At 38.3% G+C, this 22,725-nt stretch overlaps 1 protein-coding gene across 2 annotated transcripts in view; it reads left to right on the forward strand.

The window, feature by feature from the left end:
* Positions 1-19,186, forward strand: part of CAAP1 (caspase activity and apoptosis inhibitor 1) — a 72,608-nt gene extending 53,422 nt beyond the window's left edge. For both annotated transcript variants that reach the window (XM_019965870.2, XM_070794436.1), the window contains exon 6: positions 16,896-19,186. In XM_019965870.2, the coding sequence (XP_019821429.2) occupies positions 16,896-17,242 (347 nt within the window). In that variant the 3' untranslated portion in view covers positions 17,243-19,186. The remainder of the gene's footprint in view (positions 1-16,895) is intronic.
* Positions 19,187-22,725: the final 3,539 nt, after the last annotated feature.

The raw sequence follows: 22,725 nt of genomic DNA on the forward strand, positions 1-22,725 counted from the left end.
GGGAAAAAAAAGATCAAAGGCTTAATTAGATTTCATAGTGCCAATAAAATCAACTGTTGCAACAGAGGGGGAAAAATAAAAGAAAAAAATACAGAAGAATCTACAGAAGAAGTCAAAACATAATAATAAATGTTTGTCTTGAGCCACTGCTGTCAGAGTCCTTTCCCTCACTGGGAGTCACAGTCCACCTCACCTCCCTAGGATGCCCTCCGACACTATGCTATCTCTGGACCTGCTGTGGGGCAGCTCAGATTCTAATCTGGTCCTACTCCTGTGTGTTCTTGCCTCCAGTGTCCACAGCTAACAGAACTAGCGCGTTTTCTTTTGTGGGAGTTCTCAATGTCCTTTTATATATTTCATAGAGAGTCTGCCTAGTTGATCATGTGGATTTAATCTGCAGCTTATACAGCTGGTGGGAAGGTTTTGGGTCTTCTTCCTTAGACACATTGCCCCTGGGTTTCAATTGTGGTTTTATTTCCACCTCTGCATGTGGGTTGTCCACTGGGGTTTGCTCCTGAGGCTGCCCTGGAGGACTTGGGTTTGCTTCTGTGAGGGCCAGGTGTGGAGGTGATGTAGCTGCTTGGGTCACAGGGGTTCTGGCAGCAGCAGGTACTCGGGAGTTGTGGGCTAGGGCAGCAGGAAAAATAGTGCTCTTGAAGGATATGGCAACCAGTATTGGCCAATACACTCCAGTATTCTTGCCTGGAGAACCCCCCGACAGAGAAGCCTGGCAGGCCACAGTCGACAGGGTCGCAAAGTGTTGGACATGACCGAAGTGACCCTGTGCACATAGATGCAAAACTTTTTTGGCCTGTGACAGATCTGTCCCAATGACAGTTGAGCGTGAAGGTGGCACAGCCACTTGGCTTATGGGGACCCTGGCCATGCCAAGTGTGCAGGGACATGGACTGCATCTACCGCAGGAGTTATGGCCCTATCAGAGTCTTTTTTCAAGCCTTTTGTAGCTGGTGATCAGAAGGCCTCTTTGGCCAGTCTTTTTCCATTGTTCCACCCGTTCAGGCACTCAGAAGGCTCCCTTGCCTGGAGTCCTTCTCTGTTGTTTGGTGTGTCAGGCACATAGAGGGACACCCCCCGGCTGAGGTCCTGTTCTGTAGAACGGCGCATCAGACACTTAAAGGGGCACCCTAGGTGGGGTCCTACACTGTAGTTCAGTGCCTCAGGTGTTTGATGGGCCAGCCCTTTTCTCCTTCAGCTGCCGATGCTGGTGTGTGGGGCGGGAGAGCCTTTGGTGATGGCTCAGCAGTATTGCCTTGCTTCCATGGCTGCCTGGCTTACCTCCACAGTCATTTCCCACCACAGACTCCTCCCTCACATCCCCTCTGTCCGTCTCTGCCCAGTCAGCTGCAGCCCTCGCCCTGGGATTGCTCCGCAGTCTCTAAACTCCAGCTGCCAGCCCCTGCACCTTCCAGGGGACCTGTGTCCCTGTCCAGGATATGTATGGCTGTGGCAAGGACTGTCTGATTTTCATTCCATTTAGGCTGCCACAGGTCAGCTGTTTCAGTCTCAGCCTTAAATGTTTCTCCTCTAACTCAGACAATTGTCCCGATGTGTGGATAGGACCCCTGCTTCAGTTCCCCCACCAGGCGAGGGCAGGTCCAGTCCTACTAACACTCCTGTTTTTCCCCCTAGGTCCTTTGTCCTACCGAGTTTTGTGTGGTTCTATATATTCTTTTCCACTGGTCAGGTACTCCTGTCCATTCTCAGCTGGTGTTCTTCATGCACTTCTGTGTCTGAAGGTGTATTCCTGATGTATCCCTGAAGAGAGATGTACTCCACATCCACCTACTCCTCCGCCATCTTGTTCCCCTTAAAAATTTTTTAAATGTGGGCTGGAATCCCATATTTTAGAGAGTTCCTTCTCTGCAGAAACCTCAGCTCTACTTTCCCCTGCTTTTCTGAGCCTCCTCCAGGAAACTTTTTCAGGCAATGGGAAGAGTGGAAATTCTTCTGTAGCTTGTATTGCTTTGGATATTTCCTCATTTGGATAATTAATGTTTGGATAAAGTTTATTCTTTAGCATCTTTTTAAACTCTTTAACTATCCTTCCCCATGAGATTATACCTTTTCTCCACCCATTCTGAAAACATACAGGGCACTTTGTACTACATTTTCCACCTTCAGTACCAGAGTTATTTTCCCAAATACTCTCACTACTTACTTTATGGAAAGAATAAGGGTGAAACTGACAGGTTTGTTATTTTTTGTACTTCTTTAATGAAAGTGTTTTTAGTTTTAGAGTAGGATTTCTTTCTTTTTTTTTTTTTTTTATGAAATACACTACCACTTTTTTTGCCATACTGATAATGATTGGCTGCTTTCTACATGACTATATATATAATAGATGCCTTTACATTATCTAAAATTAGAATCAATATTTTGCTTAGTTGTGTCTGACTCTTTGAGACCCTGTGGACTATACAGTCCATGGAATTCTCCAAGCCAGAATACTAGCTGTTCCCTTCTCCAGGGGATCTTCCCAACCCAGGGACTGAATCCAGGTCTCCCAGCGTTGCAGGCAGATTCTTTACCAGATGAGCCACCAGGGAAGCACATGTAAAAGATAACTTTATGTTATCTAAAATTAGAATCAAGTTTTTAGTATCTCTTTCTAAACTTTAACAAACTAAACAATTTAAACATACTAAAGCAGTGTTGCGCAAACAGCAGATTGTGAATAGATGATGAGTTTGAGTATACCTTCCTTGGATAGGCAGCTTGTAAAGCACTGAGATGTTACTAGCAGAGAATATTTGAGTGTGATGCCCTTTTAAATTAGTAAGTTCCAACAAATTTTGGGGGTGAACAGTTGCCTGAGTTTAAGCATCAGGGCTTGGAAATATGCTATTCTGTCTTCATTTTTAACCCTTTTGTATGTTTCCATAATTTCTTCCTAGATTTTGAGATCAAACTTTTATTCTATTAGAAGTCTATTTAATCAAATGGTAGGAGAAATAGTGAATCATATTTAAAAATATGTACTTTCTACTTACTTTTAGATTACTAGAGGAAAGATAGGCATCTTTTCCATTAGCCTGTTATTATACTCCAGTGCAACCCCAAAATAACCACTATCTGATCCGTTGTAAAAGGCTGGCAGGAGGTCCCTATTGTGCATTTTGTCCTGGATTGATGATGTCTTCAGAGGCAATAATTTTTTGAATACTGCCCGTTTCTGTAGTCCCCCATGTGCATTTTATTCTGTTAGACTCAGCATGTACTGAGTTTAGATCTAATACTTTATATCTTTGTCCACCCTGTCCCTCACACTTGGAGTTCCTCCCCTGTCCATATCACTTGTTAGGTTTTAAGACCTACTTCATAATAAATGTCTGTAAGATCTCCCTGGCTTTTCCCCACTGCCTTATGTACTCTGAAATTCTGTTGTACTTCATATTGCACAATTTATCACTTTAAAGTGTGATATTCATATTTTAAGCATATATAGGCACCATGAAGGCAAAACTTGTGTCTTAAATCCTACCACACACACACTACCTGTGGCATTTTGTAAAGCCTGCTTCTGTGGCCTTTACAGCTCATATGGGATAGATACTGAATGGATATTTATTGATTCTTGGAGTAATCTCTGGATTGTGGTTCTATTGTTTTTTTAATTTATTTTTAATTGGAGGATAATTGCTTTACAATGTTGTGTTGGTGTTTGCTGCACAACAGGGTGAATCAACTGTAAGTATATGTATGTCCTTTCTTTCTTGAAGACTGGATTTGTGGTTCTTAAAAGTTAGGTTTACAGGCTATTAGACAGTCACTTATCCAGAAGTTCAATGGACAGTTCAAGGGGTTTGGTAGAATACTAGACAGTTTTTCTGTACTAAATTGTTTGTATTTTCTTCTTTATGAAAATAATTGATTAATTTTGAATATCATGGTTAACATGATGCAGTTAAACTTAATTCAGTAGTTTAAAACACTGCATGAAAGTCTGTTGGTTTTGCTAAGAGAAGGATGAAAGCTTCTCTGAAAAAATTATTCTTAACATAGTAAAAGAACAGTTTTGTTTCTTTTTCAGAAAGAAACATTTTGGCTTCTTGAAAAGGCTGAAGCTCACTAAAAATGTTAAAAGTTATCAAGCTGACTTTCTACAGTTAGAATATATTTAAAATGTTTCTTTATAACTTAAAATTTTTTAAAACCAAAGTTATCTGTAGTCTAAGAAAAGAAGGAAATCCGTGGAGGCACAGCACTGCTGTCCAATATATCATCAGCTTTGTTACTAATGAGATTCCAGCAGATTGATAATGCCAGAAGCCTTGGAGAGTTAAGATTCTAGAGGGAAAGCTGGTAAAATGTGTTGTTCTAAATGGCATAACCACTAAAATGAATAACTTAAAATCAGATGAGAAAAACTTATTAAAAGAGAAAACAAAGTAAAATAGTTTAACCCTTCTAATAACCAACTCTGCTTGATAGGAATATTGGATTTCAGTACTCTCATTTTCTTCTCCGATATATATATACACACACACATGACTTAGTGACTGAAAAAAAAAATAAACACATATATTCTAAAACCTGATATTTGGTTCCTAAATAAGAATTAACTTAAAAACCTTTTTTTAGAAATTTTCAAGCATAAATAAAAAATAAAGTGGGAATTTTAACTCCCATATACTCAGCTGCATCTTCAGTAATTTATCTGCAGCGTACAATCTCTTTTCATCCATATTCCTACCTGCTTCCTACCTGCTATATTATTTTAAAGCAAATCCTGTATTTTTTCAGTTTATTTGTAAATATTTTAATAAGTGTATCTCTTAAAGATAAGAGCTCAGTTTTTAAACATAATCAGAATACCTTAAAAAGTAGCATTTCTTAAATATCAGATAATATTCAGAAAGTGTTCAAATTTAACCTAGTTGTTCATTGGTGGATATTGTGATATTAAGATCTACCTGTTGGGTCAGGTGTTATCAGCCTTGCATTAATGGTTTTGTGCTGTACTTAGTCACTCAGTCGTGTCTGACTCTTTGCAGCCCTGTGGACTGTAGCCTGCCAGGCTCCTCTGTCCATGGGGATTCTCCAGGCAAGAATACTGGAGTGAATTGCCATGCCCTCCTCCAAGTGTCTTCCCAACCCAGGGATTGAACTGAGGTCTCATGCATTGCAGGCAGGTTCTTAACCAGCTGAGCTACCAGGAAAGCTCCATTAATGGTTTTAGTAGCTATTTAGTATTGTCTTTTTCCATTATTTCATTAGGGGTTACAGAACAGTAATAATGTAATTTTAATCTTGAGATAGCCACAGTTCAAATTTCTCTGATTGTCTTACAGTATTTTTAATTTTAAATTTTTTAATAATTTGAAGTTATATTTATCCTTATTCTTTTAAAATTTTATTTATTTTTTAATTGAAGGATAATTGCTTTACAGAATTTTGTTGGTTTCTGCCAAACATCAACATGAATCAGACATAGGTACACAAACTACGTAGGAATCAGTATCCAAATAAGGTCTCTACATTGCAATTGGGTAATATTCCGCCTCTTTTTAATCTGTATGCTCCCCCTTTTCTCCCTCTCTCTGCAGTTTATTTCTTGAAGAATCGGGAGTTAGAGTTTCTCCATTTGAATTTGCTGATTGCATCTCAGTGTTTCATTTAACATTGTTTTTCTGTAAATAGGTAATTAGAAATAGTCTTGAATCACATTCATGTTCAGTTTTTTTAACAGGAATATTTAGAAGCAATGTTGTGTCCTTAAGGCACACAGTATATAGTTCTTCCATTTTTTATGAGCACATTGTAGCCTTTGGAATCTGTTCTCCACAATGGCTATTAAGAATGTGCTTGATTTCTTGAACCTACCCTGTTTATTTAACTTATATGCAGAGTACATCATGAGAAACACTAATATCAGTAACCTCAGATATGCAGATGACACCACCCTTATGGCAGAAAGTGAAGAGGAACTACAAAGCCTCTTGATGAAAGTGAAAGTGGAGAGTGAAAAAGTTGGCTTAAAGCTCAACATTCAGAAAATGAAGATCATGGCATCCGGCCCCATCACTTCATGGGAAATAGATGGGGAAACAGTGGAAACAGTGTCAGACTTTATTTTTCTGGGCGCCAAAATCACTGCAGATGGTAACTGCAGCCATGAAATTAAAAGACGCTTACTCCTTGGAAGGAAAGTTACGACCAGCCTAGATAGCATATTCAAAAGCAGAGACATTACTGTGCCAACAAAGGTTCGTCTAGTCAAGGCTATGGTTTTTCCTGTGGTCATGTATGGATGTGAGAGTTGGACTGTGAAGAAGGCTGAGCGCCGAAGAATTGATGCTTTTGAACTGTGGTGTTGGAGAAGACTCCTAAGAGTCCCTTGGACTGCAAGGAGATCCAACCAGTCCATTCTGAAGGAGATCAGCCCTGGGATTTCTTTGGAAGGAATGATGCTAAAGCTGAAACTCCAGTACTTTGGCCACCTCATGCGAAGAGCTGACTCATTGGAAAAGACTCTGATGCTGGGAGGGATTGGGGGCAAGAGGAGAAGGGGACGACAGAGGAGGAGATGGCTGGATGGCATCACTGACTCGATGGACATGAGTCTGAGTAAACTCTGGGAGTTGGTGATGGACAGGGAGGCCTGGCGTGCTGCGATTCATGGGGTTGCAAAGAGTTGGACACTAGTGAGCGACTGATCTGATCTGATCAAGGTATAAAGCAAAGGAGAAAAGGAAACTTACAAACATCTGAATGCAGAGTTCCAAAGAATAGCAAGAAGAAATAAGAAAGCCTTCCTCAGCGATCAATGCAAAGAAATAGAGGAAAACAACAGAATGGGAAAGACTAGAGATCTCTTCAAGAAAATTAGAGATACCAAGGGAACATTTCACACAAAGATGGGCTCGATAAAGGACAGAAATGGTATGGACCTAACAGAAGCAGAAGATATTAAGAAGAGGTGGCAAGAATACATAGAAGAACTGTACAAAAAAGATCTTCACGACCCAGATAATCATGATGGGGTGATCACTCACCTAGAGCCAGACATCCTGGAATGTGAAGTCAAGTGGGCCTTAGAAAGCATCACTATGAACAAAGCTAGTGGAGGTGATGGAATTCCAGTTGAGTTATTTCAAATCCTGAAAGATGATGCTGTGAAAGTGCTGCAGTCAGTATGCCAGCAAATTTGGAAAACTCAGCAGTGGCCACAGGACCAGAAAAGGTCAGTTTTCATTCCAATCCCAAAGAAAGGCAATGCCAAAGAATGCTCAAACTACCGCACAATTGCGCTCATCTCACAGCCTAGTAAAGTAATGCTCAAAATTCTCCAAGCCAGGCTTCAGCAATACGTGAACCATGAACTTCCAGATGATCAAGCTGGTTTTAGAAAAGGCATAGGAACCAGAGATCAAATTGCCAACATCCGCTGGATCATTGAAAAAGCAAGAGTTCCAGAAAAACATCTATTTCTGCTTTATTGACTGTGCCAAAGCCTTTGACTGTGTGGATCACAACAAACTCTGGAAAATTCTGAGAGAGATGGGAATCCCAGACCACCTGACCTGCCTCTTAAGAAACCTATATGCAGGTCAGGAAGCAACAGTTAGAACTGGACATGGAACAACAGACTGGTTCCAAATAGGACAAGGAGTACGTCAAGGCTGTATATTGTCACCCTGCTTATTTAACTTCTATGCAGAGTACATCATGAGAAATGCTGATCTGGAAGAAGCACAAGCTGGAATCAAGATTGCCGGGAGAAATATCAATAACCTCAGATACGCAGATGACACCACCCTTATGGCAGAAAGTGAAGAGGAACTAAAAAGCCTCTTGATGAAAGTGAAAGTGGAGAGTGAAAAAGTTGGCTTAAAGCTCAACATTCAGAAAATGAAGATCATGGCATCCGGTCCCATCACTTCATGGGTAATAGATGGGGAAACAGTGGAAACAGTGGAAACAGTGTCAGACTTTATTTTGGGGGGCTCCAAAATCACTGCAGATGGTGACTGCAGCCATGAAATTAAAAGACACTTACTCCTTGGAAGAAAAGTTATGACCAACCTAGATAATATATTCAAAAGCAGAGACATTATTTTGCCAACAAAGGTCTGTCTAGTCAAGGCTATGGTTTTTCCTGTGGTCGTGTATGGATGTGAGAGTTGGACTGTGAAGAAAGCTGAGCGCTGAAGAATTGATGCTTTTGAGCTGTGGTGTTGGAGAAGGCTCCTGAGAGTCCCTTGGACTGCAAGGAGATCCAACCAGTCCATTCTAAAGGAGATCAGCCCTGGGATTTCTTTGGAAGGAATGATGCTAAAGCTGAAACCCCAGTTTTGGCCACCTCATGCGAAGAGTTGACTCCTTGGAAAAGACTCTGATGCTGGGAGGGATTGGGGGCAAGAGGAGAAGGGGACGACAGAGGATGAGATGGCTGGATGGCATCACTGACTCGATGGACATGAGTCTGAGTAAACTCCGGGAGTTGGTGATAGACAGGGAGGCCTGGCATGCTGTGATTCATGGGGTCGCAAAGAGTCGAACACGACTGAAGTGACTTAGCAGCAGCATAATTTAAAAGTCCTTTTTAATTTTTATTACTCAAAATGTTTAAAAACTCTTCTATGTTTGTTTACTTTCACTGGGTAATTAAAACTTTTATTATAACAGAAAGCAATCTAAAACATAAAATATTTTCATTTATCTAGCTTAGGGGATCTCTGTAGCTCTCAAGCATTGAGAATTGTTATAGATGATAATAAAAATAGAAGTATTGTATTTTACCTTTTGTATTATGTAGTATGTTCCCTTTTTAAAATACTGAAATATTAAATTTTAAAGTGATTGGGTTTTTCATAGTTGTAATTTTTCTCCTTGTCAGTAAAATATTTAAAGAGTGGTAGGTGTTTTATTTAGTTGCCAAATATTTTTCCCTTTATGGTTTTATCCCATGTTTGTGTTGTTATTGTTGTTTAATTGCAAAGTCCTGCCTGATTCTTTGTGACCCTATGGACTGCAGCACACCAGGCTTCCCCATGCTTCACTATCTCCCAGAGTTTGCTTAAACTCATGTCCATAGAAGGCTTCCCTGATAGCGCAGTTAGTAAAGAATCCACCTGCAATGTGGGAGACCTGGGTTCGATCCCTGGGTTGGGAACCTCCCCTGGAGAAGGAAAGGCTACCCACTCCAGTTTCCTGGCCTACAGAATTCCATGGACTGTATAGTCCACGGGGTCACAAAGAGTTGGTACAGAGTTTGACTAGAGTATGAATTAAGTTGGTAGCAAAGAAGATAGCAGGAAAACAAAAGAAAAGTTGAACATACACAGATCAGAAGAAAATGGAATAGAATTTATATTTGTGAGTAGTTGGCTAGGGGATTAACCATAAGAGATGAATACTCAATAAGTCCTTGAACTCTTTATTGCTTTTTCCTTGAAAAATATCAATATTTTAACTCTTTGTCTTCCTATAACTTTTGCTTAGCCAAGTTCTTAAACTCTTTTGTCCTTTCCCTTAGGTTATTTGGTTCATTTCTTCAATTATATTGCTTTTCTCTAAAATTCTCTAAATGGTATTTAGTATTTTAGGGGCCACCTATGTTACTAGATTATATAAAGGAGCAGAATTAATGTAGTTAATTCTGTAATGTCTCTTGTTTCTTTGTATATATATATTGAAAGTATTTTAATTTTTATATAAAGTATTTTTATTTTATATATATATATATGTTTTTAAGTATTTTTATTTATTTGGCTGCACCAAGTCTCAGTTTTTATTTATTTGACCATGCTGTGTCTTAGGTGCAGAACGCAGGATCTAGTTCCCTGACCAGGGATCGTACCTAGTTCCCTGCATTGAGAATGAGGGGTTTTAGCCACTGGACCACCAGGGAAGTCCCTCTTTGTGTATATTTTAAAGTTACTTTGTTTTATTTTTTTTAAAAATTTAATTTTATTGGAGTGTAGTGGATTTATAGTTGTTTTAGTTTCAGGTGTACAGCAAATGGACTCAGTTATGCATATATGTATTTACATATGTTCATTCTTTTTTATATTCGTTTTCATTTAGGTTATCCGTGAATTTTTTGTTTTGTTTTGTTTTAATCCGTGAATGTTGAGTAGAGTTTCCTCTGCTATACAGTAGGTCCTTGTTGGTTATTTGCCTTATATATGGTAGTGTATGTGTGTTCATTCCAAGCTCCTCATTTATCTCTCCCCTACAAGTTTTCCCTTTGGTAACCATCTGCTTGTTTTGATGTATGGAAGTCTTTTTCCATACATCATACATACAAGTCAGTTCATTTGTATCTTTTCTTAAAAATTAGATTCCACACATGAGTGATACCATGTGATATTTATCTTTCTCTTTCTGACTTACTTCACTTTAGTATGATAATCTCTAAGGTCCATCCAGTCAGTTCAGTTCAGTCACTCAGTCATGTCTGACTCTGCGACCCCATGGACTACAGCACATCAAGCCTCCCTGTCCATCACCAACTCCTGAAGTTTACTCATTTTCATGTCCATTAGTTTGTGATGCCATCCAACCATCTCATCCTCTCTCATCCCCTTCTCCTTCTGCCTTCAGTCTTTCCCAGCATCAGGGTCTTTTCAAATGATTTAGTTCTTCACATCAGGTGGCCAAAGTATTGGAGCTTCAGCTTCAGCATCAATGAATATTCAGGACTGATTTCCTTTAGGATGGACTGGTTGGATCTCCTTGCAGTCCAAGGGACTCTCAAGAGTCTTCTCCAGCACCACAGTTCAAAAGCATCAATTCTTTGGCACGCAGCTTTCTTTATAGTCCAACTATAGTCCAGCTTTCTTTATAGTCCATCCATATTTGACTACTTTGACTAGATGGACCTTTGTTGGTAAAGTAATGTCTCTGCATTTTAATATGCTATCTAGGTTGGTCATAACTTTTCTTCCAAGGAGCAAGCATCTTTTAATTTCATGGCTGCAGTCACCATCTGCAGTGATTTTGGAGCCCCCCAAAATAGTCTGTCACTGTTTCCACTGTTTCCCCATCTATTTGCCGTGAAGTGATGGGACCAGATTCCATGATCTTCATTTTCTGAATGTTGAGTTTTAAGCCAACTTTTTCACTCTCTTCTTTCATTTCATCAAGAGGCTTTCTCACTTTCTGCCATAAGGGTGGTGTCCTCTGCATATCTGAGGTTATTGATATTTCTCCCAGCAATCTTGATTCCAGCTTGTGCTTCCTCCAGCCCAGCATTTCTCATGATGTATTCTGCATAGAAGTTAAATAAGCAGGGTGACAATATACAGCCTTGATGTCCTCCTTTGCGATTTGGAACCAGTCTATATTGTTCCATGTCCAGTTCTAACTGTTGCTTCCTGACCTGCATACAGATTTCTCAGGAGGCAGGTTAGGTGGTCTGATATTCCCATCTCTTGAAGAATTTTCCAGAGTTTGTTGTGGTCCACACAGTCAAAGGCTTTGGTGTAGTCAATAAAGCAGAAGTAGATGTTTTTCTGAAAGTCTCTTGCTTTTTTGATGATCCAACAGATGTTGGCAATTTGATCTCTGGTTCCTCGGCCTTTTCTAAATGTAGCTTGAACATCTGGAAGTTCATGGTTCACATACTGTTGAAACCTGGCTTGGATAATTTTGAGCATTACTTTACTAGTGTGTGAGATGAGTGCAATTGAGCGGTAGTTTGAGCAGTTTTTGGCATTGACTTTCTTTGGGATTGGAATGAAAACTGGTCTTTTCCAGTCCTGTGGCCACTGCTGAGTTTTCCAAATTTGCTGGCATATTGACTGCAGCACTTTCACAGCATCATCTTTTAGGATTTGAAATAGCTCAACTGGAATTCCATCACCTCCACTAGCTTTGTTCGTAGTGATGCTTTCTAAGGCCCACTTGACTTCGCATTCCAGGATGTCTGGCTCTAGGTTGATGATCACCATCATGATTATCTGGGTTGTGAAATTCTTTTTTGTATAGTTCTTCTGTATATTCTCGCCACCTCCTCTTAATATCTTCTGCTTCTGTTAGGTCCATATTATTTCTGTCCTTTTTGTGCCCATCTTTGTATGAAATTTTCCCTTGGTATCTCTAATTTTGTTGAAGAGATCTCTAGACTTTTCCATTCTATTGTTTTCCTCTATTTCTTTGCACTGATCACTGAGGAAGGCTTTCTTCTTGCTATTTCTCTCCTTGCTATTCTTTGGAACTCTGCATTCACATGCTTTTATCTTTTCTTTTTTCCTTTGCCTTTTGGTTCTGTTCTGTTCACAGCTATTTGTAAGGCCTCCTCAGACAGCCATTTTGTCTTTTTGCATTTCTTTTCCTTGGGGATGGTCTTGATCCCTGTCTCCTGTACAATGTCATGAATCTTCGTCCATAGTTCTTCAGGCACTGTGTCTATCAGATCTAATCCGTTGAATCTATTGGTCACTTCCACTGTATAATTGTAAGGGATTTGATTTAGGTCATACCTGAATGGTCTAATGGTTTTCCCTACTTTTTTCAATTTAAGTCTGAATTTGGCAATAAGGAGTTCATGGTCTGTGCCATAGTCAGCTCCTGGTCTTGTTTTTGCTGACTATATAGAGCTTCTCCATCTTTGGCTGCAAAGAATATAATCAATCTGATTTCGGTGTTGACCATCTGGTGATGTCCATGTGTAGAGTCTTCTGCTGTGTTGTTGGAAGAGGGTGTTTGCTATGACCAGTGCGTTCTCTTGGCAAAACTCTTATTAGCCTTTTCCCTTCTTCGTATTGCACTCCAAGGCCAAATTTGCCTGTTACTCCAGGTGTTTCTTGACTTCCTACTTTTGCATTCCAGTCCCCTATAATGAAAAGGACATCTTTTTTGGGTGTTATCCATGTTGCTGCAAGTAATGTTGTTTCATTCTTTGTTATGGCTGAGCAGTATTATGTTGTATATATGTACCATGTCTAAGTTATTTTGCTGCTTTATGACTTCAGTACTTGGTCTAATTTTATGCTTGCTCTCTTCCCCCAGCCATTTTTTTAGTAATGTTTTTAACAGTTAATAGTATGAATTCTTAATATCTTAAATTATATTTGTATTATTTTACCTCAAACCCCTATGTCTTTTATTTTTCTTGGTGGATTTCAGTGATCTTACTTTAGCATCATGAATACACTGAAACTATTTTTATTTCTCTTAGAGGAGTACAAATAATTTCCCTGAGATTGTTTTGTTACTGTCAGACTCCTAAGCCTGTGTAAAAGCTTGAAAATGCTCCTTTGTAGAATTCTCTTAAAATTTACTCACTCCCCTGAACACACTTGTGCACAGATGTGCATGTGTGCGCATGCACACTCACACTTACTTTCACATATGCAGAGTTGGGGTGCAGAAGGACAGAACCATGACTGCACTGATATTTTGAGGACTTAGATAAGGCATATTAGGTTAAGGTTCGGAAAAGGCAATGGCACCCCACTCTAGTACTCTTGCCTGGAAAATCCCATGGACGGAGGAGCCTGGTAGGCTGCAGTCCATGGGATCGCTGAGGGTCGGACATGACTGAGCGACTTCACTTTCACTTTTCACTTTCATGCGTTGGAGAAGGAAACGGCAACCCACTCCAGCCTTCTTGCCTGGAGAATCCCAGGGACAGTGGAGCCTGGTGGGCTGCTGTCTATGGGATTGGTCAGAGTCGGACACGACTGAAGTGACTTAGCAGCAGCAGCAGCAGCAGGTTAAGGTTACTGTTTTAGAAAGAGTGTACAAGTTTTACCCCTTCTGATTGGAGGGTCATAATTGGTAACAAAAGACCCTACAATTATCTGATATTGAGGATAAGAGTAAATTATCTTTGAAAATGTATTCTTATGTTTGCAAACTATGTTTTAAAAATGAGTCAGTAGAATGAAGAAAATTAAGAACTAGTGAAGTAACAAAGTATGATCTTAAATGTTTAAATAGTTTGTCAGGTTACATTTTACAAGTCACTTATCTTGTTTTCACATTTGTGAAGTGAAGCACTTATGCTGAATTATTTCAGATACAGATCCTACAAAGCTTTGGCCTCTACGTGCAGGTGTGATGGGCAGATGGAACTTAGGATGCTTTTACCTATGCTGTGCTACAGAGAGCTCAGTCACTTGGATTTCAATCATTTTAAATGTAAACAGAGAAGAGCAAATTCACAGAGGATTGTTTCTTCTTCCAGTACTATGTATACTACTGTTTCTGATTTAAAAAAAAAGTAAAGCAAGTTCCACCTCTGCTCTCTCAAAACATTTGAAACAAACCCATAGAAAATATAAATGAAAAAAGTTTTTCATCAAGACTTTTCTCCTTTGAAACATTGGGAGCATGTGTATAAACATTTTGATCCTGAATCTCTAGTGCTGATAACTGTATGAACTTGTTTAGTCCATTAAGTCGTGTCTCTTTTGCAACCCTATGGACTATTGCCCACTAAGGCTCCTCTGTCCGTGGGATTTCCCAGGCGAGAAGACTGGAGTGGGTTGCCATTTCCTCCTTCTGGGGATCTTAAGTTTATGGCAGAGGAGCTCTTTAGCTGTGGCTGCTTTTTGAGTAGCTTATATAAATAGGCTTGAAGAGTGATCTGAATTAAGTGAGAGTATATAGCTCAGTAGATCTTAGCCATTTCAGAAGTGCTTGAAAGAGGAGCAAAAAAGGATGAACATAATATACCTTCACTTACAAATACTTTTACATACTCACATATATCCCTGTAGTCTTTTTTGAGAGCAAATATAGGCTGATGATTTGCTATGTAAACATCTACAGGATCTACTAAAATAGATTATCCACTTATTTAATGAAAATATCTAAGTTTCACTCATTCATTTATTTAGATTCAAAGCAAACTAATTTCATAAAAATGCAGCTGCTTCAACATTTGTGACTTAACGTATAAGAGATTCCATAGTTGTTGATTAGTTATACATTGATCCCTAAGGTAATATGTGAACTTCAATTATAACGCCTGAACTTTGTAAATGTACTTCTTTTCACTAGAAAACTGTTGCCAATAAAGAGTTTTTGGTCAAAAAATTTTAGTAGAGCAGGATTTACTGACTTGTTACTTATTTTTCATTGGCTACTTTCATTGGCTAGTAGGAAATTCTTTTGGATTATTATCCAGCTGACAGATATATTAAGTGAAATATAAATGATACCTGAATCTTATGGGGAGAAAAAAGGAAAACAGTTTAAAATATTGCCATTTTATATATTTTTGTATATACAGCTTACTATGTAAAATTAGGCTTTTGGGACATCCTAAGACAATCTACCTTAATTTTTACAGGAGAGAACCTCTGAGAAGGTAAGGGATTTTCCCCAAATTATATGATTAAAAGCAGAGTAAGGGTTAGAGTTCAGGTATTCCAACTTTGAGACTCTCCCTTTCTCCCCAGTCATCCATTACATTCTGCTCTTCATTCATTATCAGGCAGCAACTTCTAGCCTGAAAAAACAATCACATTTTTCTAAAAGCTTATATTTTAAACTCTTCACTCAGTGACTACAGATTTAGAATTCTAGAGTAAAGCCTGTTAGGCATGAAAATTAACTTTGAGACTATGAACAACTTAGCAGCACTTTTTTTCTTCAATTTGTTGTCTCACATTAGAATACTTAGATGTAAAGCATTATTTATTTATACAAAAGGCTATATTCATTTTTTTCTGTAGCTATTTGGAAATATTTTTTGCTCTGGAGAGATATATAAAATATTCTTTTGCATTAAATGATAAAAATTGGAACTTATTTTTTACAAGTTCTATTTGTGGACACATACTTTGTTAGCTCATTTTCTACTTTAATTTTGGAATGGGAGTAGTTTTTGAATAATTAGGATGTAGGAGAATCAGTTAAGGTGAGTAAATAATTTACTTTAAAATCCGTGGAGTAGAATTTTTATATGTTATATTATCAGAATTTTCCATCTGTCAGTCTGTGTTTTATAAATGTTTTCCCTACCATAGGAAAATTAACAAAGCTAACAATTGGGGGATCATTACCTTCTTTTTAAAAGACATATCAGGAATTTAAAATAAATAACTTGGAGGTATAGAGGAGCACTCAAAGTTGTAACTAACTTGTGGACTTTAGTAATGGTCCAAGACCATAGTGGTTGAGGGCTACAATCCGTGTTTATATGCACGTTCTTAGCATCAGTTACTGACGCCTTATAACAAATGCATTTTTAAAAAATTATGGCTTACTAACTTCATTAATTAAAATCCTATTGATGAAAGTTATTCTATCTTAGAAAGTAGCCTTAGGCATTCTCCTTGAATTTATTGATTTAGAACAAAGTGTTTGAAAAAGCATATGAAAGGCTTTGGAATAATTGCAGTGCACATGGTGTCCAGCTTACTGGTGGATAGTTTTCTGTTTTTATAGTTTATAAGGCAGAGTACTTTAAACTTCTTTTTGAGTGGAATTTTACCTCAGTAATCAGTATTCTGTCCAAAGGATGTCAACATTTTGTAATGTCAAGGCTTCACTGTGGTCTAAAGTGGTACAACATTTTAATTTGGAAAGTTGGTCAGGGACATCCATATGATGGTATACATTTCCCAGTGCTTCCATGTTCTAGTAAATTGGGATGAAAAATAATTAAGATTTACATTAAATTATATGTTTTCAAAGTTGATGGGGGAATTCCCTGGCAGTCCAGAGGTTAGGACTCAGTGCTTTCAGTGCCAGGGCCTGAATTTGATCCCTGGTCAGAAAATTAAGGTTCTTCAGGTAAAAAAAAAAAGGTTGAGGAGTCTGGGGAAAAGGGTTTGGGATGACGCTTATGGAATTTGGGACTCTAATGTGGGAGGTGGGGGAGGTCAAAGCAGCCCTTACATGATAAATAGAAGGGAAATTTTGATCAGAGCCTTTAGGTCACATGATTCTGTCCCTTTTTGTGTGTGTTACAGGCAAAGGGGAAGATAGCGATGTACTCAGTATAAATGCAGACGCTTATGACAGCGACATAGAAGGCCCCTGTAATGAAGAAGCAGCTGCTCCTGAGGTCCCAGAAAATACAGTCCAGAGTGAAGCTGGTCAGATAGATGACCTGGAGAAAGACATTGAGAAAAGCGTGAACGAGATTCTGGGACTTGCAGAGTCCAGTCCAAAGGAGCCCAAAGCCGCCACCCTGACTGTTCCTCCGCCGGAAGATGTTCAGCCTTCAGCACAGCAGCTGGAGCTGCTTGAACTTGAAATGAGGGCCAGAGCTATTAAAGCCCTGATGAAAGCTGGTGATATAAAAAAGCCAGCCTAGTTTATTTAAATTGTGTCTGAATATTGGATGTGTTTGAACAATGCCACACTATATCATTTTGTATCTAAAGTTTATCTGGGGGTCTTACCTGATATTTCTTATATAACTCTTACTAGATAAACTCATCTTAGGTCTAAAATACATGTTATTGTTGTTACTTTTGTATTATGTAGTTGTTTTTTGAATTCATGACACATATCATTGGGTACTCTAGATACTTTGTTAGATGAGTATTTAGTATATCTGAAAATTAATATCTGAAAAGCCATTAGCTAAAAAGAGTCATAGTATTTTTTTCCTTTATTTTGAAATATTTTGGCATCAAACCAAAAAGTTTATGATAGATTGACCAAGCATGTTGCCTTCAGGCTATCTATATTTTGCAATAGAATATTAAATTATTGCTCCTAGGTATATTTACAATTTAAGTTGAGTTATGTTTATATGCACTTTTAAAATATGTGCCATTTTGAAGATGCCTTTTATGGGTATGGACTTAGTAAAAACTGAACAACATTTTTGTTACAAGGCAGAGATCCAAAGTGGCTGAGCAAAGATTTTTTATAAAAAAGTAAAAATAAGGACTTAGTTTAAAGCATTTTTTAACAACGTCGAATTAATTGTCCAACTTTAATTCCAGCAAACCATTCTAACAAGTATTTGATACTGTCGAACTCTTAGTTCAGTTTTTTTCCTTCTATAAAAAGGGCACACATTTTCATTTACATTCCAGGCAGTTAGGAGAAGGAGACTATTTTATTGTACAGGCTTTCATCTGATGTTTTTGCTTGAAAATCTTATGTGCTATAATTCCATGAATTAAAAATCATTAAGACTATCATTCTAGATCTGAGGACTTTTGATAGATTTCCAAAAATGAATTTAATTTCAGGAAGTTTTGATAAGTGGATGTAATAATTAATCTAATTTTGTATAGTTTTTGTAAATAGATTAACATGCTGCCACAATTATGAATGCTTTTTGTCCCATCACTAATTGTAGCTGTTTGATACCAGAATAAATTTAGGTAGAGACTCTTAACTTAAAATAAATTTTTTTTTGTAAAATATAAATCTGAAACTGTTGTTTTTATATTTGCTAACAAATATAGTATATTTATAAGGCATGTTCTGTTAGTGTTGTGGGAGGATTTTCCTTATACACAAAAGAACTTAGAGGGATAAAAGCTGGCTTAATTATATATAAATTTTAGAGGATCTCTTATGAAAATAGTACTTGGGCTTCCCTGATAGCTCAGTTGGTAATCTGCCTACAATGCTGGAGACCCGAGTTCGATTCCTGGGTCAGGAAGATCCGCTGGAGAAGGGATAGGCTACCCACTCCAGTATTCTTGGACTTCCCTTGTGATTCAGCTGATAAAGAATCTGCCTGCAATGTGAAAAACCTGGGTTTGATCCATGGGTTGGGAAGATCCACTGGAGAAGGGAAAGGCTACCCATTCCAGTATTCTGGCCCAGAGGATTCCATGGATTGTATAGTCCATGGGGTCACAGTCAGACACGACTGAGTGACTCACTTTCTTTTTCACTTATGGAAATAATATATATGAAACAATGGAGTAGCAGTTACAAATTCATTTTTGTTGTTCCTGAACATGCCTTTAAATAATCCTGTCATTTCTTTTTTCTTGCTGAATCTTTGTAATGAAGCACAGAGGCCTGTATCATTTGAAATGCTTCTCTTAGGCTGAGAAACATGGGTATGATTTAAATAGTTCTCGTAGTTACTGCTTCAAGATGAAAAAAATCAGTTTCTATTTCCACTTACACTAAAAGTTAAAATGATAACAAAGTAGTGCAGAATAAACTTTATTGCTACTTACTAATTATGAGATGCAGCAGATGACATTTGTGTGATCCAACATAGAGGAGGAGAAAGAGGTCTGAGTGCTTTGTAGCTGATTAAAGTCACCACCTTCATGAAGCATTGTGTGCCTGCTGTATTCACTGTGCAGAATGCTTTAGAGTACATTTGACTAGAGTGGGTGTATGTGAGGAAGAATGAGTTGAACAAATTAGGCTACTTAGATTACTACTTTGGAAAATCAACTTTTTTTTTTTTTTGGTAATGTTAAAAGACATGAGAGGTTTTTGCAAATGAGTGGCTTTAGAGAATAGGAATAAGGTTATTTTAGAAATGCCTAAGTAATGAGAAAATACCATATATTGATCTGCTGCTGTCATTTAATCATCAGCTCACAGGTATTTATTGACTACCTCTAAGGTGTTTAGTCTTGTTCAGAGTCTTAAACTGTTATGGTGTAGGAATGTTGTGTAGATTTTAGCATGGAATAGACTGATTAATAAACATATGAGTGCTGTTTCATTTTATGTCTAATCTTCCATTTTGCCAATGTAAAAAAAAATTTAGTTCATGTTTAATTAGTGACTAAAAGGGAAAAAAAACGGCAGTCTAATTTTTCATCCAAAGTCAGGTAATATGATATTTGACTAGGAACTTTACCTAAATCTTGAATGATTGATGCTATCTGGTATAAGGGGTCCTTTGAGTAAGCCTTGGCCCACTTTTTGATGTTCCTACTAATCCTCATGCTCAAGATATATCCTGATAACCTATCACTGGATGACCAGTGTAGTTTACTAATTATGAGAAATCACCTAAGCCTCCCAAATCCTTTTGTTGAACACCATCAATTCCTTAAAACTATCGGGAAGTATATCTTTTCCTTATAAATCTTGTTGCCAAAACCTACTTTCAGCAAATCATTAGATCCTAGGGCATGATTAGCTATCTGAGTAAAAGAATCATTTGGACAGTAATACAAATTGCAATAAAACACATTTTTCAATGCCATTTCAAGATAGATAACACAGGAGTTAACCCACAATTTAGGCAAAATATAGATGGCAGTTTGAAGGTTTTAAAAACTACCAGTTTTATGTCAGAACAAGTAGGAAAAGAGTTTGGTTATAGATACTTTCCTTTTGTTGTATCTGTTTAATTGTTTAAAAGACCAACATGCTTTACCTTAAAACTAATAGATACTTTTATGTATTTTTATCTTCAAGTAGACTCCCTTTTTAAATCAAAAAAAGTGCTGAGAGATTCGGTTTCCTTGATATTTAATTATTTAAAAATTATATTTAGTCATTATTTTGTCATTTATTTGTGATAAAATGAAAAAGGTATGAGAGTTAAAAACAGAGGGTTCTGATCCTGCCCCAACCAGCTGTGTAACTTGGGATGAGTACCTATTAACAGGAGAGATGAATCATTCACTGTTACGCAAGATTCCTTTCTACTATAACTGGGCTTCCCAGGTGGCTCAGATGATGAAGTGTCTGCCTGCAATGTTGGAGACCGGGGTCCTGGGTCGGGAAGATTCCCCTGGAGAAGGAAATGGCAACCCACTACAGTACCCTTGCCTGGAAAATTCATAGACGGAGGAGCCTGGTTAGGCTGTAGTCTATGGGGTAACGAAGAGTCGGACATGACAGCAATTTCACTTTCCTTTCTGCTATAATATCCTGATTACAATGGAAAATACCATAAAATTTGTGAAAGTTACCAAGTATTTTTGCTTCCCAGGTGGCTCTAGTGGTAAAGAGCTTGCCTGCCAATGCAGGAGACTTTGGAGACATAGTTTCAATCCCTGGATCAGGAAGATCCCCTGGAGGAGGACACAGCAACCCACTCCAGGGTTCTTGTCTGGAGAATTCTGTGGACAGAGAAGCCTGGCAGGCTATGGTCCATAGGGTCTCAAAGAGTTGGACACGACTGAAGCGACTTAGCACATCACAGCACCAAGTATTTTGAGTTCAAATATTTCTTAGGGCTTCCCTTCCCCTTTTCTTTCCCCTTTTCAAAATGAAACAAACTAAACGGTCCCATATAGTTGCTAGATATGAATAATAATCAAGTTTTTTTTTTCCTTTTACCTAGGCTTTATTGTCAGGGTCACTTGGTAAGTATACTGTCTAGAATTTTTCACTTTGGCTTATAAACTTAGGTTGCTATCTTTAACTCACTGCTTTATTGTATTTAAAAATAATATGTAGATAGTTTTAAATCAAAACAATTTTTTCCCAAGGCTTATAACAAAAAACAGTACTCCCCTATTCTTTTTGTACCAACTCTTGCTACTGAGAGGTAACCACTTTGAAATCTTTTAGCCTTCTTATAGATTATCTTTGTATTTCTAAGTAAAATGATTTTTTGCCATTCCTTAATATTTCCATCTTAGGTTTTATTTATTGATCTATTTTGGAATATGAAAATTAAGCTATATTCCTTCTCTCTCTTCCCTAAAAATGTAGCTTCCTCTCTCATCCTCACAGTACAGTGCAGTTATTGGGTTAGCCAAAAAGTGCTTTTGAGTTTTTTCTGTAACATGGAAAATCCCCAGTGGACGTTTTGGACAACCTAATACATGCTGGTTTTGGTTAAATTAGCATTCAGTATTTATACTATTTAGACTCTGTAAATATTATTCACAGCTGGGTTGTGTGGTACCTGTCATTAGATTTCCTTTATTGTTCCAATTTTTGTTTTTGGCTTTTGGGAATTCTTTTGTAATGACCTTATTCTTTTATTTGCTCAGTGTTGTCTATAGTAGCTTTTAAATTATACCCTGACTACCCTCCAGGAGCTTAACTTTGTTGGTAGGTTCAAACATATCATATAATCTTTTTTCCTTTAAAGACATTCCTCCTGGGACTCCCTGTCCTACGCTACTCTGGATCGGTTGGTCTTCACCTCTCTCATGCTGATATCCCATTTCCTGAATCCTGTTTTTCTTCTTTAGTTTATTCCCTCATTTTGGTGATGTACCTCTTCCAACTGCTTCCTGTGAAAAACTGCTTAAATGATCAATTGTTCTGATTGGTTGGTGTGACTCAGCATGTCTCAGTTCTATCCATATCCTCAAATGAAACATTATGTGAGCATTGGCATTAGGCTGGCAATCATTGTCCCTTTCAGTTTTACAGCATTGCCTGGTGCCTTTTAACTTCAACCCATGGACTGTAGCCTGCCAGGCTCCTCAGTCCACAGAATTTTCCAGGCGAAAATACTGGAGTGGGTTGTCATTTTCTTCTCCAAGGGATCTTTCTGACCCAGAGATAGAACCCGCATCTCTTACATTGCAGGCAGATTCTTTACTGCTGAGCCACCAGAGAAGCCCTCTTTTAGCTTCTACTGAAAGGCAATGGCCACCCACTCCAGTGTTCGTGCCTGGAGAATCCCAGGGATGGGGGAGTCTGGTGGGCTGCCGTCAGTGGGGTCACACAGAGTCGGACACGACTGAAGCGACTTAGCAGCAGCAGCAGCTTCCACTGAAACTACTGAGAAAGTGAAGTGTCAGTCGTGTCTGACTCTGCAACCCCATGGACTGTAGCCCACCAGGTTCCTCTGTCCATGGGATTTCCCAGGCAGGGATACTAGAGTGGTTAGCCTTCTCCAGGGAATCTTCCTTACCCAGGGATTGAACCCAGGTCTCCTGC

The sequence above is a fragment of the Bos indicus genome, chromosome 8 (genome assembly GCF_029378745.1).
Source record: "Bos indicus isolate NIAB-ARS_2022 breed Sahiwal x Tharparkar chromosome 8, NIAB-ARS_B.indTharparkar_mat_pri_1.0, whole genome shotgun sequence".
In the NCBI taxonomy this organism is placed as follows: domain Eukaryota; kingdom Metazoa; phylum Chordata; class Mammalia; order Artiodactyla; family Bovidae; genus Bos; species Bos indicus.